Below are 27,080 nucleotides of genomic sequence, written 5' to 3' on the forward strand. Positions count from 1 at the left end.
GGTATTGGGTTGTCATGGAAATTGTGGATATAACCGAAGTAGAGTTTGTGAGTGAGGAGGAGGTGTGGGGTCATTGTCTTATCCCAATTGTAAGAATGAGAGAAGCTCAAAAACAGCAAAAGCAGAATATGAGAAGATTGGGCAGCATATCATATAAGATCATCCCGACCCTTCAAATTTTGCCACTAAATATAACTAAGTCCATCCCACTACTGCTAAGTGCTAAGAGGTTTGGGGCCTTGTTTGGGGTTGGCATATCTGAAGCAATTGTCCTTCATGGCTAGCATGGTGGCGGTGCAGGCTAAGCAGCCTTCTTTCTCTGTTCTCCCATCATCTCTTTCAGACTTCAATGGCATCAGATTGACCACCTCAGTTCAGGTACTATTGCAATTTGCATCTTACCTACGTATGTTAGTCTTATGCTATAGACAGTAGTGAACTATGTTGTTAATATGTTTTTGAACTGCCAATCTGGAATTTGACTGATCATCTTTTGATTAATGAACCGTTCAACTTTATTAGAGGCCTGCTTCTGGTAATCTATCAAGAGGTCGTCAAACTTGCGTTTTAGTGTAGTTGGATCGCTACGAGCTATTTAACTGTCTCTGATAACCATGCAATTAAATTTTACAGTAAAGACAGTCAGGAACATAGGTTGAATTGCAGTCACCTAGCTACTGAAACTGGTTGCCTCAGTTTGGTCGTATTACTTCATGTTGACTTGGGTTTAGGCCTTTCAATGAAAATAAGAAAGAAAAGAATTAAATGACCAAGTTATGAAGTTTGTAATCTGGGGACTTGTACTGCTCAGAAAGCTGAAACTGAAAGTGCTCAAAATTCTTTACACCCGTAAGACACTCGAGATTGTTGTATTTTCAGATGATCTGTTTCATTTCATCATCAGGAAAATGGTCTACAGCTGCCAGATTACGTGCCATGGGAAAAACTTGTTAGCCTACTTATTCTGCATTTCTATCCACAAAAGAGACAAGGTGCATTTAAAAACCTATGACATTTCCAGACCACCCAGCAAACTTCAATCAGGGCTTGCCTTCTGGTTACACCGAGTTTGGTGTGGGCACAAAAATTTACATGTATAGCTTGTTTAAACTTTGTGGTGCAGACGTATTGATGTAATTTTTCCCTTGATTTTAGTACAAAAGGAAGGTATTGCATCCAAGAGGAGCACTACACGTCTCAGCATCAGCTGCCAAAAAAATTCTTATCATGGGAGGAACCCGATTTATTGGTATCTTTTTGTCCAGATTTCTAGTGAAAGAAGGGCATCAGGTATGCAAATATTCTTCAGATTCATTTGCCATTTATCATATTAAATCATCGACAACTCTGAAGTCTGAAATCTGATGATATTATTATAACATTTGTGAACTTGGCAACAAATCATTTGTGTAGGTAACTCTGTTCACCAGAGGAAAGGCACCTATCGCTCAGCAATTGCCTGGAGAATCAGACACAGATTTTGCTGATTTTTCCTCCAAGGTAGTAAATTATCCAACTTGGTTTAGATGGAGTACATCAGTTGGATTTCATGCCACAAATTTATGATTTTGTTGGATTTATGAATGATAAAGTATCCATCTTGTACAGATATTGCACTTAAAGGGAGACCGAAAAGATTTTGAATTTGTGAAGAGCAGTCTTGCAGCTGAAGGTTTTGATGTTGTATATGATATAAATGGTATGTTCAGTACTGTCTCGGATCTTCAGCGTATTAACGCCATTATGCATCTTATCCTATGGACAATAGGAAAACTGGACACCTATTTATTATCATTTCTCTTTGTTCTCAGGTCGTGAAGCAGCTGAAGCAGAACCTATATTAGACGCATTACCTAACCTGGAACAGTAAGCTCCCAACCAAACTTTTCTGATGCTATACAACTAACTGCGTAGTGTTTAAATCCTGAGGAATTTGGGATGTAAAAAGAGAGATCTTTCCTGAATCAAATTAGAGAGAACAAAATTGTTGAAGTTATACAGGCTCACCTAAGACCTCAGCCTCTCTCATTTACCAAAATTGAAGGAAAACCTATGATAAGCCAACTAAGTCATGCAAATGACTTGACAGAAAAATCTAATGGGAGTTTGTTCAACTTGGATTAATAGCTTCTACTGAAAATTCATTTGATTGTGTCTTTTACTATCATTTAGACTTTCACAGTCAAGTCAACAAATGACTGGTTTTCTTTTGTTTTAATCCATTAGAAGAGGAAAGTCTTGCCTGTACCCTTGTTTTCTAATTTCACCAAAATTGCAGGTACATCTACTGCTCATCAGCTGGCGTTTACCTCAAATCTGATTATCTGCCACATTTTGAGGTCAGGACACAAAAATGTCATTTCTGTTTTTACTTAATTTTATCAAGACTGCTTTTGCAATGACAAAAAGGTTATTTATTTCTTGCATTTTCCACCTAGTTACGACAAGGTCTTCGGTTCCTGATCAGTGAATCCAAACCTTTTGCAGCTCTTCTTCCACCCAATTTTTCTGTTTTGAGGCTTCAGCAACAATTCTCCTGCTCATAATACAAACTATCACTGCAATACCTCAAGTTATTTGTTTCTAGGTTGAATCCCCCTTCTGTTAGAAGCATTCTGTTTGTATCAATTCATAATGTGTCATTCTTTTCAGATTGATGCAGTTGATCCAAAAAGTAGGCACAAGGGAAAACTTGAGACTGAGAGCTTTCTGGAAGCACGAGGTGTTAATTGGACTTCTCTGAGGCCAGTCTACATCTATGGGCCATTAAACTACAATCCTGTTGAAGAGTGGTTCTTCCACAGGCTGAAAGCAGGTCGTCCAATCCCAATTCCCAACTCAGGAATGCAAGTAACCCAACTTGGTCATGTAAAGGTTAGCAAAATTTGAAATGCAACCTATTGAAATAAACAGGTTTTGCAAATGTATTGTATTTTTGTCTTTCTCTGTAACAAGAAGGTTTGGTTGTTCACTTGGATCTTTTCAGGATCTTGCTACTGCTTTCGTTAAGGTTCTTGGTAATGAAAAAGCAAGCAAGGAAGTATTCAACATATCTGGCGAAAAGTACGTTACCTTTGATGGATTAGCTAAAGCATGCGCAAAGGTATGTTCTGCATTATATTCCTGTAAGGTAAAATGCTCTAGAGCTTACTTTGTCAGAAAAACAGCTAAAGGAAGCTGATTACCAAAAATTTCTACCAGGCTGCTGGATTCCCCGAGCCTGAGATTATTCATTTCAACCCCAAGGAGTTTGATTTTGGCAAAAAGAAACCATTTCCCTTCCGTGATCAGGTAATATCAGTGAATGAACCACGTTCTTTTGATTGGTCACTCTGCAGTGGTCCATTAATATTTATGGAAACCTGTCCCTGTACCAAGTAGACATCTAAAAATCAGGATCTCTATTGTTAAGAAAAACATGTCTCTATCGATGTTTCGGAGTTGGGAGATTTTCAGAGGAAATATCACAAAAATCCTTGGAGGTGAAGATTGATTCTGTGGAATGGAATAATCTCATTCGGTTTTACTTGAAATTTTGCTGAGTTAGATATTCTGTGCTAGTCTAAATTGTTGCTAGCTGAATGTGACTGTTGATAACCTCCTGAGAAATCAAGCAAAATTCCAGGATAACATTTTCTGAACTGCAAAAGAATCACACACTGATCCAGTGATGATCGTTTTCCTTGATTGATCTTGTATTTCTGATGTGAAAATGCAGCATTTCTTTGCTTCCATCGAAAAAGCGAAAAGTGTGCTGGGTTGGAAACCAGAATTTGACCTGGTGGAAGGTCTTGCAGACTCTTACAACCTGGACTTTGGTAGGGGAACGTATAGAAAAGAGGCTGATTTCTCAACAGATGACATTATCCTTGGCAAGAGCCTTGTCCTCGCCTAAGTTACAATATGTTTCCCTCTTCATTTGTTTTACCTTTTCCTTTTCCTCTCTTAGCTGAATTTTATTGAGTAATAGAAAGTTAAAGGTTTTTTATGTTCTTGACAAAAATATGGAAACATTTTTTTTTTTAGTTAATCAACAATATCTACACTATCCAATCCTATAGGTGACGGAAACATTTACTTATTTAGCATTATTTTGGATTAGGAAAATGAAAGTTGATTTCAATAGCTTATAGTATTTGTGACACTAACGTTTAGACATGCACTTTCTACAAGACTATCTAATTTTAAACTTTTATGCTACATTAGTTGCAAACATGTATTTTTGCATGATTTTTCTTTTCTTTTTTGGATTTTTTTGAAATTCTGAAAACTGTTTGCAGTGAGAAGCAAAGGACTTCCCCCCCCCCCCCCCCCCAAAAAAAACATTTTTCAGGAATGTGACATTTTATTTACTTTTTTAATTTTACAAATTAATTTTACTACTCACGCGTGGCCTGGGGTAGTCATATGCAACATCATTCGTGCTTTTCTTTGGACCATGCACAAATGGAGACTAGGCCTGCGAGACACAAGTAGAAATGGACAACAGATGCAAACAAGATGGGCCAATTTAGCGGTCCAAATCAGACCCATCCATCAGAAAGAAGCCCAAAGTAGACGGTCTGCTCCCTTTTCCTAAATAAATAAAAGGAAAATTTGCCAATTTGGTCCCTCACATTGAAAGTATGCCAAAATAATCTCTCAAATATGAAAAAGTCTACCTACTTGATTCCAAAGCTCATTTTTGGTTACTTTTTTGACCAAAAATTGCACGCCTCCCTCACTTGCTCATAATTTCAAGCGCAAGCCATGCTTATGCTTACTAAGGTGGGCACATGAGGCAGGTATGCGGTATTTGGTTGGAGAAGTGAGCAAAAATAAGCTTCATGACCAAATAGGCAGATTTCTTTATATCTGAAGGACTATTTTGGCTGATTTTGAATGCGAAGGATTAAAAAAAATTTTGAAAATATGAGGGAGCAAATGAGCAAATTTTCCTAAACTAAACAAATTGTTAGAAAATAGAAATACCTTTTCAAGTTGTTCTTAATTTTTGCTAATAATAATTAATCAAAACTCTCATGCCTAATCTGGGTTACAAAGAATATTTTTAAGGTAAATCTTTTATACACTGACAATGTATATACTAGCGGGTCTAGATGCATGCCACATATACAAAATTTGATGTTTAAATTCAAATTCAAATGATGTAACATTTATCCAACTCTGTCACTACATACACTGACAGTGTAGAAAAGATTAATTCATGTGTTTTAATAGCACACTGCTTTGCATTTTTGGCATGGCCTCATACATTTCTTTTTGGTGTTTTTTCTTTAACCCTTCCATGCTTTCCCACACTCTTCCTACCCCCGACTGGAATGTGAACCATCAACCTAGCTATGGGAAGTATCACCCCGCACATCCTTCGTGCATAGTATGCAAATGATTAAATCTAATAAATTGATTTGCATCGTCACCAATTATAATCTCTATTCCTTCCATGCAAATGATTTTGGAAAGCACATTTTATCCCAAATGCCATAACTAACTGGTAATACACTATATAGAACATGGCACAAAATTTGAGCCCTGTCTTGAAGATTCAACTCTTTTTTTTTTTTTTTATGATAACTGCCTTGAAGATTCTAGGATGAAATGAATGAATTCAAACCAAAATGTTCCACATGTTTGCTTGTTTCACATTAATTTTACATAGATAGGCATTAGAGAATTAAGGAGAAAGACAAAAGGAAGAGATTTCCACAAAATGAATGTATATGAAGTTACCCCGAAATTGATGCTATTACTCTTGGGATGTAAAATTATTTGTGTTTGTTATTAAGTCATTTGGCCATTAATTTGCATATCATCTGATAGTCTAAGCTTTCTTGTTTTGTGTCATCGAGGAACATGATGAAATACTAATAAAGAGGTGGACTCACATTTAAATTTAAAATTACCATTCATCCTAAGATTTGAACGCAATGCACCTTGAATTAATCTATCCTGCATTTTCAATATAAAAATTTGTTTATATTAAGAGATCCAAATACAAGTTACACTAGTTCGATTCAAATCTTAAAATTCACATTTTCTACATGTAATTGACATTCATACCTAATAATGTTACTGTTATATGAATGTACAAAAGATGTATCATGTACTTTTCACAAAAATGAAGACACTAAGGCTCTATTTAAATAGATGAAAGTTACATGGGAAAGTGAAAGTGAGGTAAATGAAAATGAAAATAAGTTTCCATACAAGTTCGATTACTAAGAAAAATATTGAGAGAACATAGGAAGTTAATGACAACAAGTAGCAGTTATTGAAACTTTTGCAAGTAACTAACTCTTTTTCTTCAAAATCCTACAAATTTTGCGGGACATAAAATGCAAGAAAGTTTTTCAACATTCATGCCAATCAAACATGCATAAAGAAAAAAAATAACTAACTTTATTTCACTTTTCCACACCATTTCTTGCAAACAAATACTATTTAAATGAAACAACAATCATGCGATGGCTACATCTTAAGGGCTCTAGTTCGAAAGAGCTACGTGCCATAGTTGTCGATCCATTTCGATATGTGCTCAAATATCCATCAATTAATTGATTTTTCTTCCTTTTAAAATAAGCTTAAAAAATTTAAATTAGAAAAACTAATTCTCTCTTCCTTCTCTCCAGAAAAACTCTCTAGTCAAAACTTACTCTAATGCTCTTTATGGGAGAATTAGGAGGAGCCCTTTCTCTAATTTCTTTCATTTATGTGAATAAAATCTTAATGAGAGTTTTTCATTTCCTAAAATTGCCTAGTGATAGTTTTCTTTTTTAATAGACTTTTCTAGTGAGAGATTTTATTTCTCCTAAGGATTCCTAATAAGAGTTTTAGGTATTATTTTCATTTTTCTTTTATAAGATTTGAGTCTTTCCAAATTTTGATTATCAAATCTCGAATTTCTTGGGTCTATTCACCAGATCTAACTATAATAGTTGAAACTGAATTAGTTAATTAGTAGATTTGACAATTGAAAACATGCACAAATGTTCATGAGACTACAATTATTTTAGAAAAATTTTATTTGTACTCTAATTTTTGTTATTTGTGCTCCCACCATTTGTTTTATCATATTGTTTAATAAATAATGCTATATAATTAAAATGATAATGACAATGTGATTAACAAAAATGAAAGTTTAAATAACATTTTTCTTATTTTATCTCATTTTTTAAAGTAGTTTTTGGACATTTACAGTGTAATTTTTATTTGTTCTTTAGATCTGCAGATAGCTGTGTATGTTTGATAATGTAACTTCTACCATTAATACAAATTTTAATGAAATTACGATATTATATATATATATATATATATATATATATATATAAAGCTTAAAAAACCAAACATTGTCAAACCAGTCATCACCTGAGCCCCATTACCCCTAAGGAAGCTGACACGTATGAAAACTTTGTCTACGTGGTTCTACAAGTAATTGCCACGGTGGCTATAGCTAGTGTGATTAACAAAAATGAAAGTGTAGATAATATTTTTCTTATTTTTTCTCATTTTTTAAAATATTTTTTGGACCTTTATAATGTAATTTTTATTTGCTCTTCAGACCTGTGGTATCTATTTTTCATATTTGTTCTTTGATATTAATATATATTTGATGATGTAACTCACTAATACAAATTTTTAATGAAATTACAATATTTTATATATATAAAGAAAAAGCTTAAAAACCTAAACATTGTCAAACCAGTCATCACCTGAGCCCCATTGCCCCCAAGGAAGCTGACACGTATGAAAACTTTGTCTACGTGGTTCTACAAGTAATTGCCACGGTGGCTACAGCTATGTGCATTGTACATTGGCATTTTGCCCAGGAAGGCCCCTACACACGCTTTGCATAAAAGTAGTAGACTGCCAAATGTCTTTTGATGGCACTCTCAATCTCTAACAAGTGGTTTTCATACGAGTACGATTATCACTTTTCATGCTGTCATACCTTATCATTTTTTAATAGTAATTCAACAATCTTGTAATTATAATTTACATGGTAAAAAAAAAAGCCTCACAATGGAGAAAAAAGAATGGATAGGTTTGCAAACGACATTACAAAGTAAATCAAGAATAACCGAAAAACCAATTTTTCTTGAGAAATTTTCACTATAACATAAAAAGTTAATCTTTAGAAGAAATGAATTATATGTTCTGATTTTCATCAAAATTCTGCAAAAATACATGAGAAACAGATAAAATACTAACCTTTCGAGAATGAAAATTTAGAGCTGTGCATCCACTGCAGTGGTGACTAATATGTAAGAAGATTCTTCATATATAACTTTTTTTTCCATCAACCGTCTTTCTGTAAAAAAATTGCATTAAGTATGAAATTTTAAAGAGTTGCAAAAGTATTTAAAATCAGGAATTGAAAATATACTTAATATTTAAAAATTCTTATACTATATAAGATTGAGTTTTGGTCAAAGAATAGATTAAATTTCAACCGCATAGGTGGGGGCTTTCTGGAAATGTGAAATGTTATGTATTAGTTTAAAAACTTTAAGTACAAGTTAAGAAAGCATGTATTTGGGTATGTTTACTGAAATGACTCCATTTTAATATATTTAAAGTTGTCATTGATGAACCATCTGGGTATTGATGGAATGTGTAATTAGTGTGCAACCGTTTTTGCATTTTCTACAACTCATATATGCTTGTGTGTTTGTGTAATTACCGAAATATCCCTTAACTACCAATAATTCCCATTTTCAGCTGCATATAACCGTTTGAGATGTTGCTTTGTCTAAAACGTTTGAATGACAATCGGATTTAGAAAATGAGCCAACGATTTCTCTATCAATGGTAGGAACTCATTTCTCTATCATTTATAATCTGCATTTATGAGCCACAACCATTGATCAGTTTATTCCCTTTCAGTTTCAGGAGTTAAGTTTTCCCTTTTTGCCTTGTCTACAACGATTTGCCTTATCGTTTTCTCTTTCATTCGAGCTCAACTCTGAAATTACCTATTATTTCGTCATTAATTACACCCAATTCAATTGCCGAACCATTGGTATGTTAATGCCTAAACAGTTGATTATCAGTTTCTCCCTGTTCGCATTCTAGAATTGGGATAATTCTACCTGGCTTCATACTAATCAGCTCAGAATGCTCTTCAGTCCCAGCTACTCCTGGTGGTTCAGCATGAGGTTAGATTTCACTCCCCCTTCCTCAATTTTTCAGTTCCTCCCTTAATTTTGTCGGTGTGTTCTTAGTACCTACAATTAGCGACTCTTATCGTGTTGCCTAGTTACAAGATAGCATTTTTCACTTTGCCTAACTCCAATTGGTCTGGGTTGGTTATAATCTTATAGGTTTGGAGCAACTGCAAGAAAAAACTCTCGGTGGGGATTCTAGAATAAGATTAGCTTTCTATGTTGTTCTGCCTTATGCATTATTAACGACCTTCAATTTGATACAGTTTTATTGGAACACTGTGTGAATTGATTGATTATATCGTTTATCTTTTCATACTAATTTTTATTTCTTCTCACAATGTATTATTGTTTGTTCAATAAAAAAACTTCCTTGTCCACAGGCACTAAACACTCGCGCGATGCGGGGGCACTCCTCCCTAGTAAAGAAAATAGAATTAACGAGAGAGTTGGGAAAACTATTGGCTGGTAATATATAATTTTCAAACCAGGGAAACATTAACTTTATGATGTATAATATATTGGTACTTTGTGTTGGAAACCGCCATTTATTGTATAGTTTGCCAAGAAACTTGTATATATGAACATCCGATGCAACTTCAGAACGCGGGACAATTTGAAAACCGTTCTCATTTCTTCTTGAATGAACTGTGAATTAATTGCAGACACTTTCGACAAACTAGAGAAAATGGCAGCAGATATGGTTAGTAAAACAGCAACAAAGGCAGCCAAGAGGCTAGCAAAGGCAGGGAGTTTGCCCAACCGAACCTATGTAACGTTCTTGGCTGGCGACGGAGACTACTGGAAAGGCGTTGTTGGTTTGGTTAAAGGGTTGAGAAAAGCAAAATCTGCAAACCCTCTTGTGGTGGCACTCCTGCCGGACATGCCCCAGGATCACCGCAACAAATTGATCAACCAGGGCCGCATAGCTCGTGAGATTGAGCCGGTTGCGTCTCCACCTGAGGGTCAAGACAAGTTTGCTTGGGCGTACTATGCTATTAACTACTCCAAGCTTCGCATGTGGGAGGTTAAACTGACATGGATACACCATACTTGTTGGAATTTCATATACCACATTGAAAAAATGAATAAAAGAAAAATTCATCCTTTTTAACCCAAGTTGTGTTGTGTCCATGGATGGATATTGCCCTCCAAATCCCTTAAAAAATTGGAAAAATTTTCAAGTGTCTCTTTCACAAATTAAACCTATCGTCTTGTAGAAATTTTGAAAAACTGTGATCTTGAATCTAAAGTTTCCATGTATATCTAGTTCGTTCCCTCAAAGTGAATTTTTTGGTTCCTTTTATCTCTTCCCCCGCCCCTTTCCCCAAAATTTTGGTAATTATCAGCTATTGGTTATACATTTGAGAAAAAAAGGACCGAGTTAGATGGTAATCTTTTCTTGTCATTTCATTTTTCTTAAAAAAGGTTGGAATTTTGATGTTGTTTTTGCTGTTTGTGGAGCATAGCAAGATGGTGTATTTGGACGCGGACGTTCAAGTGTTTAACAATAGGGATAATTTCAGAAACCTCCTATGAGGTTTTTGATAATTTCACTTGACTCCCCTGAGATTTCAATAATTATATAGACCTCCCTTGGTCTAATCAAATGACTAAAATGTCCTCCACTTAATAGTTAATTCTTACAGGGACATTTAAAACCGAAAAATACTTCTTATTATTCTACTTCTCATTTCCTAATCTCAAAAAATAATTTTTATCAATTTTCTAATTTTCATCTCTTCCTTCATCCCTCCTTCCCTTCTCCTTTCATATTCTTCTCTCTTTTTCTCCTACAACTGCTTCTTCCTCTCATCAAATATCGCGTTCCATTATTACCAACCACACCACTATTAATTTTTTACCATTTTCAAAATTTATTTGTATTTTTTGTTTTCCTGTCTCTTTTTTACTATAAAAATTTTAGGCCATTTCTCTTTTTTTTTTCCCAATAGATTTACTCTTTACAAATGTCACAGCCAATTGATGTTACCAAATTAACAAGGAACAGAATGTGGTTTTAATTTTCAAACTAGGAAAAGATGAAAAAGGAGGCAATGATATAGGGAAAAAAAATGAAATTGAGAGTTGGAACATAAAGAAGTGACTATTATGTTTGTTAAGCAAAAAAGTCTAGCAATTACTCATTGGTTCTCTCTTTTATTTACCTATTGATTGTGATTTTATTATGAAGGTAGAATTTTATCTCTATTTCTAAGAGTGCTAGATCAATGATGAATTATGTTTTTAGGGACATGGGGGCATTTCTTAGTTTAGTATTGGTAGTGGTGGTAGTGAGTTGCATTAGACAAGAATTAACAAGTAATGAATATTGAAATGAGTTGAAATCGCTGGACTTTGTTTGTTTTAGTGAGTATGACACGTACAAAAAATTAAAGATTAAAATCTTGTTTTGTTTTGTCTTTTTCTTCGAAGAAGGGTATTTTAGGATATTTGTGAAAAATTATAGGCTATTGGGTCTATATTGTTACATAAACCTTAAAAGTAAAGGGGTAAGTATAATTTTTGAAACTTAAGGAGAGCTCTCTGTAATTGCTAAAAACCTCAAGGGAGGTTTCCTAAATTATCCCTTAACAATATAGATGACCTATTTTACATGCCAGATGGCTACGTATGCTGTGATGGACTGCTTCTGTGAGATGTGTCTCGAGCCATGCGCGGACAAAGTTAAGTGGCCGAAACGGCTGGGGCCTGAACCCAAATACACTATTTCAATGCTGGGGTGTTTGTTTTTGAGCCCAGTTTCCCCACCTATGCTGATCTTCTCAAAACTCTTCAAGTCACCCCTCCCACTGCATTTGCTGAGCAGGTAGATTCCACCTTGGATATATGGGACAGTGAAAAAAAAAAAAAAAAACTTTTTTGGTTTAACTTGTTACATGATATATGTTAACCTTTTGATTTAAAGAAAGTGTCCACTACAATTAACTTAAAGAGCAATCAAGAATCCAGAAATTCTTGTTAAGCATAGGGACTCGATCATATCCATGCATAGCAAGTACTATACATAGCGTTTTATTAAGTAGATTGCCACAAAATACATTTACAAACTACAATCTGAGGCGATCAATTATGGATTTTTTTTTCCCTTTTTAATTACTATTTCGGTTGCAGGACCTTTTGAACATGTTTTCTAAGGATGTATGCAAGATTATTGCCCCTCATTACAACTTCTTGGTGGCTATGTTGTGGCAGCACCCGGAGGGCATCGACCTTGACAGCGTTAAAGTTTGCTAAAGTTCTTCTCTTTAATTGTTGCTGGGAGAGGTTGTCTCTGTATGATTTCAGTGACTGGTCTAGTGGTATATATCTACATCTAAATAATCTTTTCCTTTCTGTGGTAAAGATAATTCCAAAATAAAACCAAACAATTCAATATTGTCTAACTCAGAAAATTTAACTAACAAAAAAGTAACATGTGTAGAGAAGCATCACCATTAAAGCTTTAATTTCCAAAGCTAGCCTTGTTTGGATTGCGATTTTATGTTATAAAATTTTTATGTTTTTCGTGAATATATTTTTCAATCATATTTTTATTCTATATACGTTAAATCGCTACAGTATATCTTTCTATAAAAAAAAATTCTAAAAATAGTAATCCAAACAGGGATGATGGATACATAATAGCTCATTAACCTTTTCGTATATATAGTTGATCAAAATTCAAGTTTTTAGTTCTACAATGTTCAAGTCGATGAATTTTTGGTGAAGACTTATTAGTCTATATGCCAAAAAATTCATTCAGTATACCTTCTTTTGTAGCCCCCCCAAAAAAAAAAAAAAAAAAATCACTCCAAAGCTCTCCGAGGAGCTACTGTGCACCGAAAACTACCAAAGATTCCCTAGAGTCAAAGACTTGAAAAACAAATTAGCTTTGTTGTCAACCGACGACGGTGGGGGCGGCAAGGAGTACCCCATGACAGTTGAGAGCAAAACCAGGATAAGATACCTGTCAAAACTTTCACCATATGTATAGATTTTTCTTGTCTAAGCGTTCTTATGAGTTATGAGTCATCCCATTTAACAAATCCACGAACAAACAGACGACATCTGCTATCAAACAATCCCACCGCTTCGTCAGAACTGACATTTTTCCCGGTATTCATCTGCAACGTGGAACATATACTCCAATCCAGTCCACTCGATCTATCGGTACTAGGTTTGGGATGAACTTAAGCTGCTAACCGTGTCTAGTCGGTGACGTTGCACCCTAGTCTTTTTTTTTTCCGAAACGATATTCGATTATATTAATTTCAAAAGCTATACAATTACGAGCAAAGACTCAAGTTAATTCTACAGTTAGTGTACTTGACACTGAAGAAACAAAATTTCCTCATCTAGTGTGATGTCTAAAGTATAAGTGCTAATTTTAGAGTTTATATAATTCTTATCGTTTTTAACTGGACAAAAGGAGTACATTTGAAACAATCCTTTGAACAATATCTTCCACCCTTTTCTCAATCCATTGTATTTTATTCTTTCACCCTTTTCTCTTTCTTTCTTCTTCACGGGGCATTGGCTCGCTTGTCCACCCCTTAAACCCAATGTATATAGGCATCAAAGTATCACATAAATATTGTATAAGGATTAGTAAACTTGGTTTCATGTTCCGTATACAAATATAAAGTTTCAGTTTTGGAAAAACAGTATGCAGGTGTTATACTTTAGATATTTACTAATGTAAGAATATTTATTTTGACAATGTTACAAAAAAATTAATCCGTTGTAAAAAAGCATATGAAGCTGGCATTTTACACTTGAGAAATCAGGAGTGCGTGAAATGCAATGAGTAAATTTGATTTCGAAGTTGAAGTTAATTAATGACAGTAGGTCAGAATTTTTCCAAATTGCTTATTTCCCAAAATGTGAACACCCATGAAATATTATTTGTATGTGGAATCTCTAGAGTAGAGCTTGTATATTAGACTCATTCTGAATTGCTCAATTTAAAAAAATAATAATAATGCCTTGCAAAGGTAATTAAAAATTAAGAAGTGGATATCAGTTTTGAATGTGAAGTGGCTCGTCCATAATGCATAATTACTCAATCAGATGAGTAAGCTGTATAGATTTCACAAAGTAAAAATTTTGTGTTGTACAATAACGCTACTGATCAGGTTGAAGACCTCAATGCTTAAACCCTTCGGCCTATATGTGTCTTCCATTCAAGTGAATCACCATATAGTTAGCCATTTCATCTCTAAAAGCCACCCGATTTTAATTGTGCAGTGGCTCATCCATAAAGCATTTAAATCAATAAGATGACTAAGCTGCCTAGATTTTACAAGCAAGATACCAACATGATATCATGTCATACAATAACTCTACTTGCAGGATGAAAATCCCAATGCTTAAACTTGAAGCTAATGTATATCTTCAATTCATGAAGTAAATCACCATATAATAAATCTATCATTTCATCTCCAAAACCCCCCACACTGTTTATTTCTCTTCCATCGATAGTGTTCTAGCAATTGCATGACATCTTTGTTTGCAAATGACTCACGATATTGATAGCGTCAAAGTTGCCACCACAACTAAGGGCACCGCCAGAAGAAGCGTACGTAGGGGGTGGAACAAATTAATGGTTCTTGAAGCTTTGCCTAATATGTGACATTCTTGGCTGGCGATGGTGACTACGTGAAAGGTTCTGTTGGATTGGCAAAGGGGTAATTGCTTAATCCGTGAGATTGAGCCAGTGTATCCACCTGATCAGAATGACAAACAATTTGCTAGGGAAGAATTTGGCGTCAGTTACTCCAAACTTCAATTTCATCATATATGCTTTAACGTTCACTAAGTATGGAAATTGTCATACAAATTATGAATAGGGAGCAAGTTTTGCATAGATGCATATTTGGGTGGTTAACTTGCACTGTGTTTAAACTTTTAGGGAGGGAATTGCTGTGTCATGGCTAAGGCTCTTTATCCCATGAATTCGCAGGATTTCTTGAACGTCTTCTTTAGAGAGGTTCGCCAGCCCTTTCCTCCGCTGCATGTGCAATTTCTTCATGCTGATGTGGTGGCCACACCCTGAAAGAATCAACCTTAATGTTGCCCAAGTTCTTCATTACTGCGCAGCAGACTTAGTTAAACCTTTGGAGATTCACCAAGGAAGAGATAGAAGACTTGTGAAGACAAGAAGATGCCGATCAAAAAGTGGTGGGAAATTTACAATGATGAAACGCTGGATTCTGAAAATAATATTAGTATTGATTCTGTGGATAGCAAAGCTGAGGCCAACCATTTCATGGCAGCACTCTTAGAGGCAGGCATTGTTCAGTACACATATGCCGAGCTTTGTACATACTCTGGAAGCCAGAAAAGTTCTTTGTTTTGTTTTTGTACATTTATTTATTTATTTTTCCCTATTTCCGGTGAAGACTTTGATGAGGACTTGAATCAATCGGACGGTTAATTCTTTGAGGATATTCATGTGTAGCTAAGGCCTGAGAAAAGAAAGATGCATTAATTGATTAAGGTATTGTGCGTTGGGTTGATGGCATCCTAGCTCGCACTCATATATAGTTTCAGATAATCAAATATGAGGGATGAGAGAGCAACACAGCCTTTACTATAGATGATCCATTTGAAAACTCAAAAGCAACACAGCGTTTAGTACAGATAATTGAAGAATGATGGCTAATTAGCAGTGAACTGTTGCTCCACTTGAGTGTTAGTCAAGAAAGAACAAATCTCCTCATTGTCATGTCAGGGTAATAAATAAGAGTAAATCTTATATGCACTGATAGTATATACATTATTACGATTGGATGCACGATACATATGCAAAATTTGAGTTTTAAATTTAAATTTGGATTATATGTCATACATCCAATGATAAAAATGTATACACTGTCAGTGTACAGAAAATTAATTCAATAAAGAACTATTAATTACTCAAACTTATGTCATGAAAGAAGTATATCAGTATCACCCCATTGTCAGTACAAAAAAGGACATAAAGGGTTCACTTACAAGTATTATAATTACGATTGACGATGGAAATGATCTGCAAGTACATCCAAGAATTATAATGAAGCTTCAAAACTGAAGGGTTATATTATAAAGATCAATGGAAATCTCAGAACTAAAAAAATCTCTAATAAAGAATGGAAAAAATACAACAAAATGTTTCAACAAATATACCGACAATCTTGCATAATGGTTTTGATTTTTGGATCTTTCCACATTGTCAACCAATATTAAATCTCCATGGCTTTTTGAAGCTACAATTGTCATGAATGCAACGGTAAGGTTTAATATTTGGACTTTCAAACTTTTCCTTTTTCCTTTTTCCCTTTTCACTATTTAGAATAGCAATCTTGGGAAAAAAATTTACTCCTTTCATCTCATTTTGATAGTCTTGATTTTTTTCACACAATTTTTAAAAAAAAATTAGTTAATTTTATTAGAAAAGTAAATCTAGTCTACTATTTTTCTAAAATATCGATACATTAATAATTTGATAGTATAACTAACCATTATATCTTTACATTGCTTACAACAACAATATTGATGGAAAGTTAACATCATCTAAGACAATGAATCAAAACAATTAATGAACGAGATAGGTTATATCACTGATAATGAAGTGCATTAAATTAGGAATGAAAACGAAAAATAAGATCATCAAAGTGGACGGAAGGAAGGAGTACAACACAATCTACAATTGCAATAGACAAACAAACAGTGGCAAGAATCAATCAACTACTCTACATCCTCGGTTTGATTCTCTCCCTTGCTATGTGCTCTAACACTGTAAGTTTTTCTTCCTTGAATTCTCTCTAAGTAAAAACATTCTTCCTCTTCTTCTTCTTCTTTATTTTTTTTTTGGATTTTCCCATCCAATGTCCATCTAGATGCTATTCCTTTCATCCAATTCTCTTAAGGTTTGTTACTAAATTATTGTTCTGAAAATTCTTCATGCTGTTTAATTACTCAGTGATATCAGAATTGTGGTGTATTGCAAGTGTTAGTGCTCCGGATGATAAGCTACAGGATTTCTTGGATTATTCATGCGGCCAATTCGACTGTAGTGGGATAAATGCTGGTGGTATATGTTACGAGCCTAACACATTAAGAAATCATGCATCCTATGCCCTTGATCTCTATTATAGAATTCATGGCGTTTGCAGTCCAGAAATTGGCACTCCTGTAGTTACTGATCCATGTATCTATCTTCTGCCCTCTTCATCTCTTAAGATTTTAAGGCATAAAAAAAAAAGAAGCTGTGAAAAAGAAACGAGATGGGTTTTTTTTTCTTTAAATTATAATACAAGATTTCTGTCGAAAATGAATTATAAGCTTCGAAAAAAATTCACATATTTGCTATTTTATTGACTAGAACGTTTAATGGATGCTTTGATGCAGCTTATGGACCCTGCCATTACCCAGAATCGGAGATGTTGCAATCAGAATTCAAGAAAGTTTGATGCAAGGGAAAGACAATTTGTGACAAGAATTGATGCATTGTTTTGCATGTCAACTCTACCCAAAATTAGATGGAAGTTTCAAATCATTATGACTGTTGAATTTCGTCTGATAGCTATCATTTGTGTGACATGAAATTAATTGTTCGTTGAAATTTATTGAGTAATTGATTTCTTTGATGATTAAAGACTTTGAGATGGAAGATTGAACCGCTTTAATTGGGTTGATGGCAATTGAATACTAATGTGATTTTTTAAGTAGCATTATTTTAGAAATACGTGTAGATACCAAAGTAGTCTAAGGAAAAACAAAATTAATTCTTGCCCCCCTATAATTAGGCAAAATGTGCCTAAAGGGGCCATGTCTGCGGCTGGCCTGACATAGTTTAGAAATATCAAACATGATGAATTTTAGAAATATCAAACATGATGAATTTCAGAGTATAAAGTAGTTAGAAATGTCAAACATGATAAATATTTTGAAATAGTCAAATAAGAAAAGTATGACATTTTTAATGGGACAGAGTGAGTGTTACATGACTAAGATCGATATTTGGACTCGATGGGCCAAAATTAGATGGAATTTTCAAATCATAATGACTTTTGAATTTCGTCTGATAGCTATCATATATGTGGCATGAAGTTAATTGTTCATTGAAATTTATTGAGTAATTGATTTCTTTGATGATTAAAGAGTTTGAGATGGAAGATTGAACCGCTTTAATTGGGTTGATAGCAATTGAATACTAATGTGATTTTTTAAGTAGCATTATTTTAGAAATACGTGTAGACACCAAAGTAGTCTAAGGAAAAATAAAATTAATTCTTGCCCCCCTATAATTAGGCAAATTTTGCCATGTCTGGGGCTGGGCCTGACATAGTTCATAGTTAGCCGACAACTATATGAGAGCAGCAAAGTGAGTCACTAAATAGTACAGAGCTAAACACAGCCCACCACCGTCAAGAGCCCTGTCTGTCTAACGTTAAGAAAGCTCAAGTTTAGCTTTCAAAATACACCCAAATCCCTTTAATTATTAAGCATTTAAATTTATAAATTACCAATTATAAAATCACATTTTAAACACTATAATAATTTGTGATTTATAAATTTAAATACCTTCTAAATAATTTAAATCAGTGAAGGGATTCGAGGGAATTTCAAATTTATCGTCAAATCCCTCGATCCGCACGATTATTTTTAGTGCCCGCCTTCTATACGTTTGAAATAAGTAATAGTTCGAGGAGTGAAGAGCTTCTTCATTTCCTTAGGCGTTAGATGAACAGGTTATCACCAACGTATCTTCTTCTTTTTCTCTTTTTTTGGTTGGCGGGGAGCTCTTTCAGTAATAACGCATTGGAGGGGTAAAATTTTTCTTGGAGTACATTTCTTGGGCACGCAACTAAAAGCGAAAGAAAGAAAGGAATCAAATCAATCTTTGGAGCTAGCTAGAAAAAAGGAAATGAATATATTCGAGAGACATCTTGAGGTACCTTTACTTCAGTGTCGGCTACAAAGTTCATACCATAAACGAGGACAAATTTTCGATTCTTTGTAGCAATAATTTTGCAACCAACACTTGGTTTAGCCTGCACCAGAATAATATTTCTTTTTCTTTTTTTTTTTTATAAAAAAAAGTTTGAATGGACTCGATTTCGATAACTACTATGAACCAGATCATGCTTCCGCAATCATAAATCGTTTACGGGATTTTTATATCGTGTATCAACACAATTCTCTTATTAGCAACGAATTCAAACACACGATATTTTATAAAAAATTGACTCGTTCTTATCAATTGAACCAATTTGTATTGACAGAAAAATATTTCCCTGATCGTTGAAGAATATGCATTGCAGATTCTAGGTATACTTGAAAGATTTTAGCACCGCTAGACACACTTGTCCCCACACATTAATTTTGATTAACTTTCTTCAATCTACGTAGTCCAACCTTTATCCCAAATAAACTATTACTACTATTTTCTTATCCAAAGCCCCCACCAAGATTTGTGGTTTAAGTTAGCAAGCTCTCTTTCTTCCATTAGACCAACTAACAAACTACAAAAGTTGAAAAAAAACACACAGTCACACACTAGACCTACACCTCACTTCACTACACCAACTCGGCAACTTCACAGAGACTGAGAGTGCGCTTCTTCTTGCTACGTGGCACAATCACGTCCCCTACTACTGATCTGATGATTCGTGGCTAGTTCTGTGATCCCGCGGAGTAAACACGCTGAGTATCGATTTCGTGGACCCCACTAAACTTTTCGCTTCAAATGTGGACCCCGCTGCTCCTATTTTATTTTATCTTCCGCGAAACGGATGCTCGGAATAGAGAGGTAACGGAATCCTACCCTTCCGCCACGTTAAAAAGTTTTGCCCACGTGGCCGGATTTTGGATGGTGAGGTAATTAAGATAGGAATTTGGTCGGTGACGGTTGGAGGCAGTCAATGGAGGTGTTATGGGGGTAGAGTAATCCTGGCCAATGGTAACGTAGCAACATGCAGTGGTCAAAGGTAGGCAAAATATTTTATTTCCACTTTTTACTTTTTTGTTTACTATATGTTGATCTTTTAATTGTGAGAAGCTTCTTGGGAGGAAACATTGGAGTGATTTTGGCTCTACACTAGCTAAAACTAAAAGACGTGTTAAAATCCATGCCTTATTTAAATTTCTTAAAGGGATATAATTTCAAAAACCTTCCTCTAAGGTTTTTAATCGTTACACTGGTCTCCCTCAAGGTTTCAAAAATTTTAGATACCTCCCCTTCCAGGACTCAATGCTTATATCAAACTTAATGAAATGACCAGATAGATTAGCCTTAGAGTTTACAAGGTGACAATTATGTAGGCTTAATCAATTAATTAGAACATTACCTAAATGTAGAGGTGGCAAAATGGGCGGGATTTGTTTGGGTTCAAAATGAAACCGAATCATATGGGTTTGGGTCTAACCTTACCCATATGTGTTTTGGGACTAATTTGGGCGGGATCACTTTGGGATGAGTTTGGATTGATCCCGCCCAATACCCAAATCTATTTTCTATATTTTTTTCCTTTAATTCTTTTTTATTTTTTATATAACTTTAATATTTTTATTTATTAAATTTCTTTTGATCTTATCGTGAATTTATGTTTTCTTTTGATTCTTGTAGACACCAAAATTTTACCATTTCATTTTTATTTTTATTGTTTTATATTTTTTTAAGTTGTTTAAATGAAATCATTTTCACTTAATTGGTTTTCTTTTGTAGGAAAGTGAAGAAAGGAAAAGAAAGAAAATGGAAGTGAAAAAAAAATCAGATTTTTGCAAAAAAAAAAATTCAGAGATAAATTTTTGGATAAATGAAATTTTTTGGAAAGATATTTGGACCCAATGGGTACCCAAGTATTTTCCAACACTTCCCATCAAATAATGGGTACAATTGGGATGCATCCTATTTTAAACCCAATATCAAATTACAATACCCATCCCGCCTAAAGTCTTTTTGGGCATGGGTAACCCATTAGGATTTGAGACAAATTGCTACCTCTACCTAAATGAATAAATAGAAGTAAGCATAATTTAGAACTAAAAAGAAAAATTCTAACTTGCAATGAGAAAAGGACACCAATTCTAGGGGCCCTTTCTTGATTGATGTGCTAATAAAGAGTTAAATTAAATCAAAATTGAGAGACAAAGAAATAGACATTTTGTTAGAGAGAACTCGAATATGAATTTTATTGACTGTGCAGCTAAAGGTGTGAGTAGGCTTCAAATGGGGAAAAGTGCTCTCTAATGCTTGTTGACAATCTGTTGATTGTGAGAGAATCTTAATTACCATAAGAGGAAAGGCTTTTTTGATGGTCAAGTTTGAAACTGTTGTTATTTAGTTGCATATTTCTTAATTTTTTTTATTGATCATGCCAAATAACAGTCTTGCAGTGAAAATTAATAATAGGTCTAATCATACATAAATTGAAAAAATATGACATGTCATTGCATAAACTCTTCAATTATTTGTTATTGTTGTTATATAAGTATTCATAGAAGTAGCCCTTGCAAAGATCAATTGCAAATGCAGTAGCAGAAGTTGATGCCTTGCATTTGTCAACATTTGCACTTACAATTAATCCTTACCTTTAACTTTATCAAAATGATAATTTATGCTTTATAATAGATTAACTAACTAATGTAACATATGAGCCGCATTTGTGGAACCACGTTGTCTTCTCTCTCTTAAAATCTATTTTTTTTTTTTAAATTTTGCTAACATTTTACAAGCTAATTAGTTTTAGGGGAGGTATCTAAAATTTTTAAAACTTCAAAAGAGGCTAGTGCAATAGTTAGAAACCTCGAAGAAGGTTTCCAAAATTATTCCTTTCTTAAATTTGCAAAATTCTCTTCATTTGATCTTGACACGTATATATGAAGGTACCTTTAACAATTCTTGAAAATTGATGGAGCTGATAGCAATTACAATCATTGTTCAAGCTCGCATGCACGCATGGAGCAGGATGCAGAGGCCGAATGGAAAGTATGCTGACTAATGAAAATCTTTTTTTTTTTTTAATTTTAATAAGTAAAAAGTTGATTCAACCATATAATACGTCATTATCTCGAGTGTACTATCTATCTATTTCAAGTGTTGCTTTTAAAGAAATGAACAATTTGTATTTGGATAAACGCTTTTTAGAGTACAAAATAAATGGTTTGCAATTAGTAGTATTTGGATAATTCCTGCTTTTCCATTTAGTTAACAATTAAAAATTTCCTAATTTGTGGGGGAAAAAAATATTAGAACTGAATAGATACATGTATGATGAACCTAAATTTGTTACAGAATCTTTAATTTCCTAATATAAACGGTGCAACTAATGCGGATGAAATTGACTGAGAATCAGGATAAGGATTCCTAAAAAGAAAAAAAAAGAAGAAAAGGGATTATTCTTCTTTTTTTTTTTTTTTTTTTGAGGGAAGGATGAGAGATTCATAAATGTTCTATCCGCGTGTTCGCACAACACAGTCAACTTCTTTTTTTTTTTTTGAAAATTAACTTTTTTCATTAAAACTTCTCTCACATAATAAGCAAATTACCATATTTAACCTCAGTTTTTATGCAGATATCAACTGTACCTACTAATTTGAAGGGATATGGAAATAACGACAGGAGGGTATTAATGTAATGTCACAATACGATGACATTGGTCAGGCCTCTTTTACTTGTACCACTAAGATGGGTCCGCACAGTCAAACCTCACTTACTGACTCACTTGTGTGTGTTATCCGCATTTAATGATCCTAATTGGCCTTTTTCAAATCCACCGCCCAATTTCCGGAAGTTTCTCCGTAGAGCCAGGTGACCGTTCGATCCAATCCAGCTGCCACATGTACGGACCGATTCCTTTTCATCTCGAACTAACTTAATTGTTGAACAAGTTAACGATCACCCCGAATCGAGGCCGCGTCGATCATTTAACATACATGCGCTGAAAACGACGTCGTGCTGTCGGTCTTAGCTACCACTCCTTTTTTTTTTTTTCTTTTTGTTGGTTACAAAAAAGTTTGGACGAATCCAATTCCGATCACCATTACGTACTAGAGTTTCTTTCCAAAATTATAAAGTTTGGACGAATTCAGTTTCGATCACTGTTACGAATTAGAATTTTTTTCTAAAACTATAGATTATTTATAAATTTTTATAAATGATTTATCAATAGATTTCATATCGACAGTAAAATTTGAACACATGATTTTGATGTAAAAGTGATTCGCCGTTGCTATCATGACATCAGGTTCCACACTTGTATAGAAGCAAGTCCATGATCCTCCTAGATTCATCCACGTTTAACTATTCATGGCATCAGCAGCAAATGCAAATTCCCACCTCTTTATTTTCTTTCCCATTTTTTTTATTCCTCCACAATCTCTCTATAAATCCAACCCCATGCCAGGCACCTCAAACTCACCAAACAATTCATCTCTGCATTGTCTGAGCATTCTCAAAAACATTTCCTTTTTGACTCTCTTCCAAAACCTCAAAAACAAACAGACAAATCTCAACAACCTAAGCCGCATACATACCAAAAAAATGGCTCCTGAAATTGTTAGTAGTGCAGTGCCCAATGGTCTTGCTAAGGCCGCTAGTCTGCCTAGCCGTGCCTATGTGACTTTCCTGGCAGGCAACGGTGACTACGTAAAGGGCGTGGTTGGATTGGCCAAAGGGTTGAGGAAGGTGAAAACTGCCTACCCTTTAGTGGTTGCAGTTTTGCCGGACGTCCCTGAGGAGCACCGCCGCATACTGGTGAACCAGGGCTGTATAGTCCGGGAGATTGAGCCGGTTTATCCTCCTGAAAACCAGACTCAATTTGCCATGGCCTACTACGTCATCAATTACTCCAAGCTTCGCATTTGGGAGGTATAAGCAAGCTATCATTTTATAAAATGTTACAGAGGTTTCTTTTCTTTCTTTTGCTTTGGTTTTATAATAAGTCGGTCTGGAAATTGATGTATATTTCTTTTTGGGTGGGATCAGTTTGTGGAGTATAGCAAGATGATATATTTGGACGGAGATATCCAAGTGTACGAGAACATAGATCACCTGTTTGACTTGCCAGATGCGTACTTTTATGCTGTAAAGGACTGCTTCTGTGAGAAGACTTGGAGCCACACCCCACAATACAAGATTGGCTACTGCCAGCAATGCCCTGACAAGGTGCAGTGGCCTGAGGAGTTGGGTCCTAAGCCCCCTCTTTACTTTAACGCTGGCATGTTTGTTTATGAGCCTAGTCTTCCCACTTATGATGATCTCTTAAGGACCCTCGAGATCACCCCTCCTACCCCATTTGCCGAGCAGGTAACAAATTGATAAAAAGCATAATCGTCACAAATTTCTGGCAAAAACAGAAAGAAGTCAATTTCAGATTTGGTCAGTCAGTGTGGTATTAACTTTTTTATTTTTGGGTGCGTAATGGTGCAGGACTTCTTGAACATGTTCTTTAGGGATGTATACAGGCCAATTCCACCGATCTACAACTTGGTTTTGGCCATGTTATGGAGACATCCGGAGAATGTTGAGTTGGAAAAAGTAAAGGTCGTCCATTACTGCGCTGCTGGATCAAAGCCTTGGAGGTACACTGGCCAGGAGCAAAACATGGACAGAGAAGATATCAAAATGCTTGTCAAGAAATGGTGGGATATTTACGACGACGAGACATTGGACTACAAGAGATCATTAACTTCAAGCATCGGCACAGCAGCAGCAACTGGCATTGAAGCTGAAGCTCAGACACTCAAGTCTAGACCTGTTCGCTACATTGCTGCACCATCTGCCGCTTGATCACAAACAGCTTATTATTATGGGATTATTCCTAGCAATCTATTAATGTATATAGGTATTGAGGGATACAAAGATCTGTTACTATGTTAATGGTCTCCTTTAAACTCTTGAAAGGAAGACTTCCGTAGGATCCAGGAGATTCTGCTGAGTTCTTGATGTAAGTTTGTTATGTAAAAACTCGACGATATATTTGATGAACAGCTTTTCGAGTTTCAGATATAATTGTCATTTCCTGTTGTCTACTACGGCCGGTAACAGTTGAGCCAAGAAGAATGTTCTGGCAAACCAAAAAAAAAAAAAAGAGTAGAAGACCATTTTTTTAGCTAGCTAGGACGTTAATTATTCCATAACGTAGTTTTGAAAAATCACTGTGATCTAAAGGCCGAGTTGCTATCTGAATGTGAACGAAATTGATATTGTTTATTAAGAAATTAAAGACTCAAGGAAAGAAAAAAAAAGCTAGTAACAAAGGTCAGTTTAGGGCCATGCAACGTATTCGTATGATGATTATGATAAAACACAAAAGGAAGAATTTACTTAAAGGCTTTACTTAAAGGCTAGTACTATCTACTTATATATTGTATTATCATTATCATTCAGTGGTTTAAACTTTTTAAATAATCTAAAAATTAATAAATCTTATACTGTATTTAATGATGAATTCAATCTCATCGGTATAGTATTATCATAAAAAAACTGTAGAACTTTCCAATAAATATTACATTCTTATAATGTTTAAATGGTATAGTGTGTTTGGATAACAGATTAGTTGAAATAATATTTTTTATGTGATATTTATAAAATAAAACATGATGATTGAAAAATATATTAATAATACAAATAAATAAAAAAATTGCAAATAAACGACAACCCAAACAAACATATTACAACCCGATCAAAACTCAAAGGCTCCTCATCTTTGAGGAACAGTGGGGTCCTCCTCGTGGCTATTATTGACCAGCTTCTGGACTAAGTTCAGTTTTCCTCCTTTTGGAGCCCAAGTCCGAAAGTGTGGATTAACCTGTTTTACTTACTGGAAGATTCTATGTAACCCAGCCCAATTTTCAGCTCTAACGGGAGGCCAGCCATCCAGTTTTGGATTCTTCATAGAATTTTTCTTTTTTTTTTTTACCCCTATGTTCTTATGGTTTGAGTTTGTACTTTTGTGTTTTACTACGAGAGCCAAGCGTAAATATTGAGCAAAAGCATATTTTCAGACTTTGGTCATTGACAACATTGAAGCATGAGCAACGTAAGAAGAAAATTAAAAGACAAATTTGACCAAGGGCTTGCTTTTAATTGATTATAGAATTTAATTTTAAATAATCAGTTTCCGTGACATTCTAGATTGATTTTGTATTTCGATTATAAATTTTTTTATAATAAAAAAAGTTAAAATCTGTAATCATCCAAAGAGTAGTTTTTTTGGTGATTCTGATTATTTTTTATAATCAATTTTTATAATTAGATTTTATAAAATTTAAAGCAATCGAAAACAGGGCCTTAGGCATTGAACAATTCAAGCGTATAGATTTTAACCTTAGCATACTTCAGAGCAGCCAAATATCTTTATTATAGGAGTGGGCACCTTTAAAAATCAAGTAGCCGACCATTTGAGTATACTTCATTGTCACAAAACCGTGTTAAGGTTGAAATGAACATATTACCTAATTTAACCTAGAGAAGAAATTAAATTACTTCTAACCATAGAAGAAATATACCATGGAATATTCGAGGAGATCTAGAAGTGTAGAAAGTCATCAGTCAATGAACATATCTATATGAATTTTGGTAAAGATTTCTCGTTGGTTTTACCTGTCTTTGTCCAACCGTTTATCCTAAACAAACCGTCACCTTATCTAAAAGGCTACCTAGAATTCAAAGGACATAGACGTGTTAGCTCGGTCACTGGACCAACTAACAAAACTGAAAGTTCAAAAGGGACTACTCACACTTCAACTCTCCCAACTGCCATCCCCAGCGAAGCAAAAAGACGGAAAACCCAGACCCCACCAATTGCTTTCGGTGAAGCACACTTAATTTGGAGTCACTGTACCTGTTGCTGAATCATTCAAATTCAAATTGGGATGGTGTGACAGTTGAGAGTAAAAGATGAATACGTTTTCTAATTGAATGGCTGT

The 27,080-nt window shown here is 34.6% G+C and overlaps 2 protein-coding genes and 1 pseudogene across 2 annotated transcripts; all 3 read left to right on the forward strand.

Annotated features, from left to right (window-relative positions):
* Positions 1-150: 150 nt before the first annotated feature.
* Positions 151-4,030, forward strand: LOC113761437 (chloroplast stem-loop binding protein of 41 kDa b, chloroplastic). The gene is made up of 10 exons (XM_027304423.1): positions 151-378; positions 1,156-1,290; positions 1,414-1,500; positions 1,609-1,699; positions 1,812-1,866; positions 2,279-2,339; positions 2,653-2,874; positions 2,987-3,103; positions 3,202-3,291; positions 3,719-4,030. The coding sequence occupies exons 1-10, from the start codon at positions 277-279 to the stop codon at positions 3,893-3,895; spliced, it is 1,137 nt and encodes a 378-aa protein (XP_027160224.1). The 5' UTR covers positions 151-276; the 3' UTR covers positions 3,896-4,030.
* A 5,819-nt stretch (positions 4,031-9,849) lies between these two features.
* Positions 9,850-17,617, forward strand: LOC113760277 (annotated as a pseudogene).
* Positions 17,618-23,564: 5,947 nt separating this feature from the next.
* On the forward strand, positions 23,565-25,156 carry LOC113762646 (galactinol synthase 2-like). The gene is made up of 3 exons (XM_027306194.1): positions 23,565-24,018; positions 24,136-24,456; positions 24,580-25,156. The coding sequence occupies exons 1-3, from the start codon at positions 23,692-23,694 to the stop codon at positions 24,937-24,939; spliced, it is 1,008 nt and encodes a 335-aa protein (XP_027161995.1). The 5' UTR covers positions 23,565-23,691; the 3' UTR covers positions 24,940-25,156.
* The last annotated feature ends 1,924 nt before the right edge of the window (positions 25,157-27,080 follow it).

Source organism: Coffea eugenioides, chromosome 2, assembly GCF_003713205.1.
Source record: "Coffea eugenioides isolate CCC68of chromosome 2, Ceug_1.0, whole genome shotgun sequence".
In the NCBI taxonomy this organism is placed as follows: domain Eukaryota; kingdom Viridiplantae; phylum Streptophyta; class Magnoliopsida; order Gentianales; family Rubiaceae; genus Coffea; species Coffea eugenioides.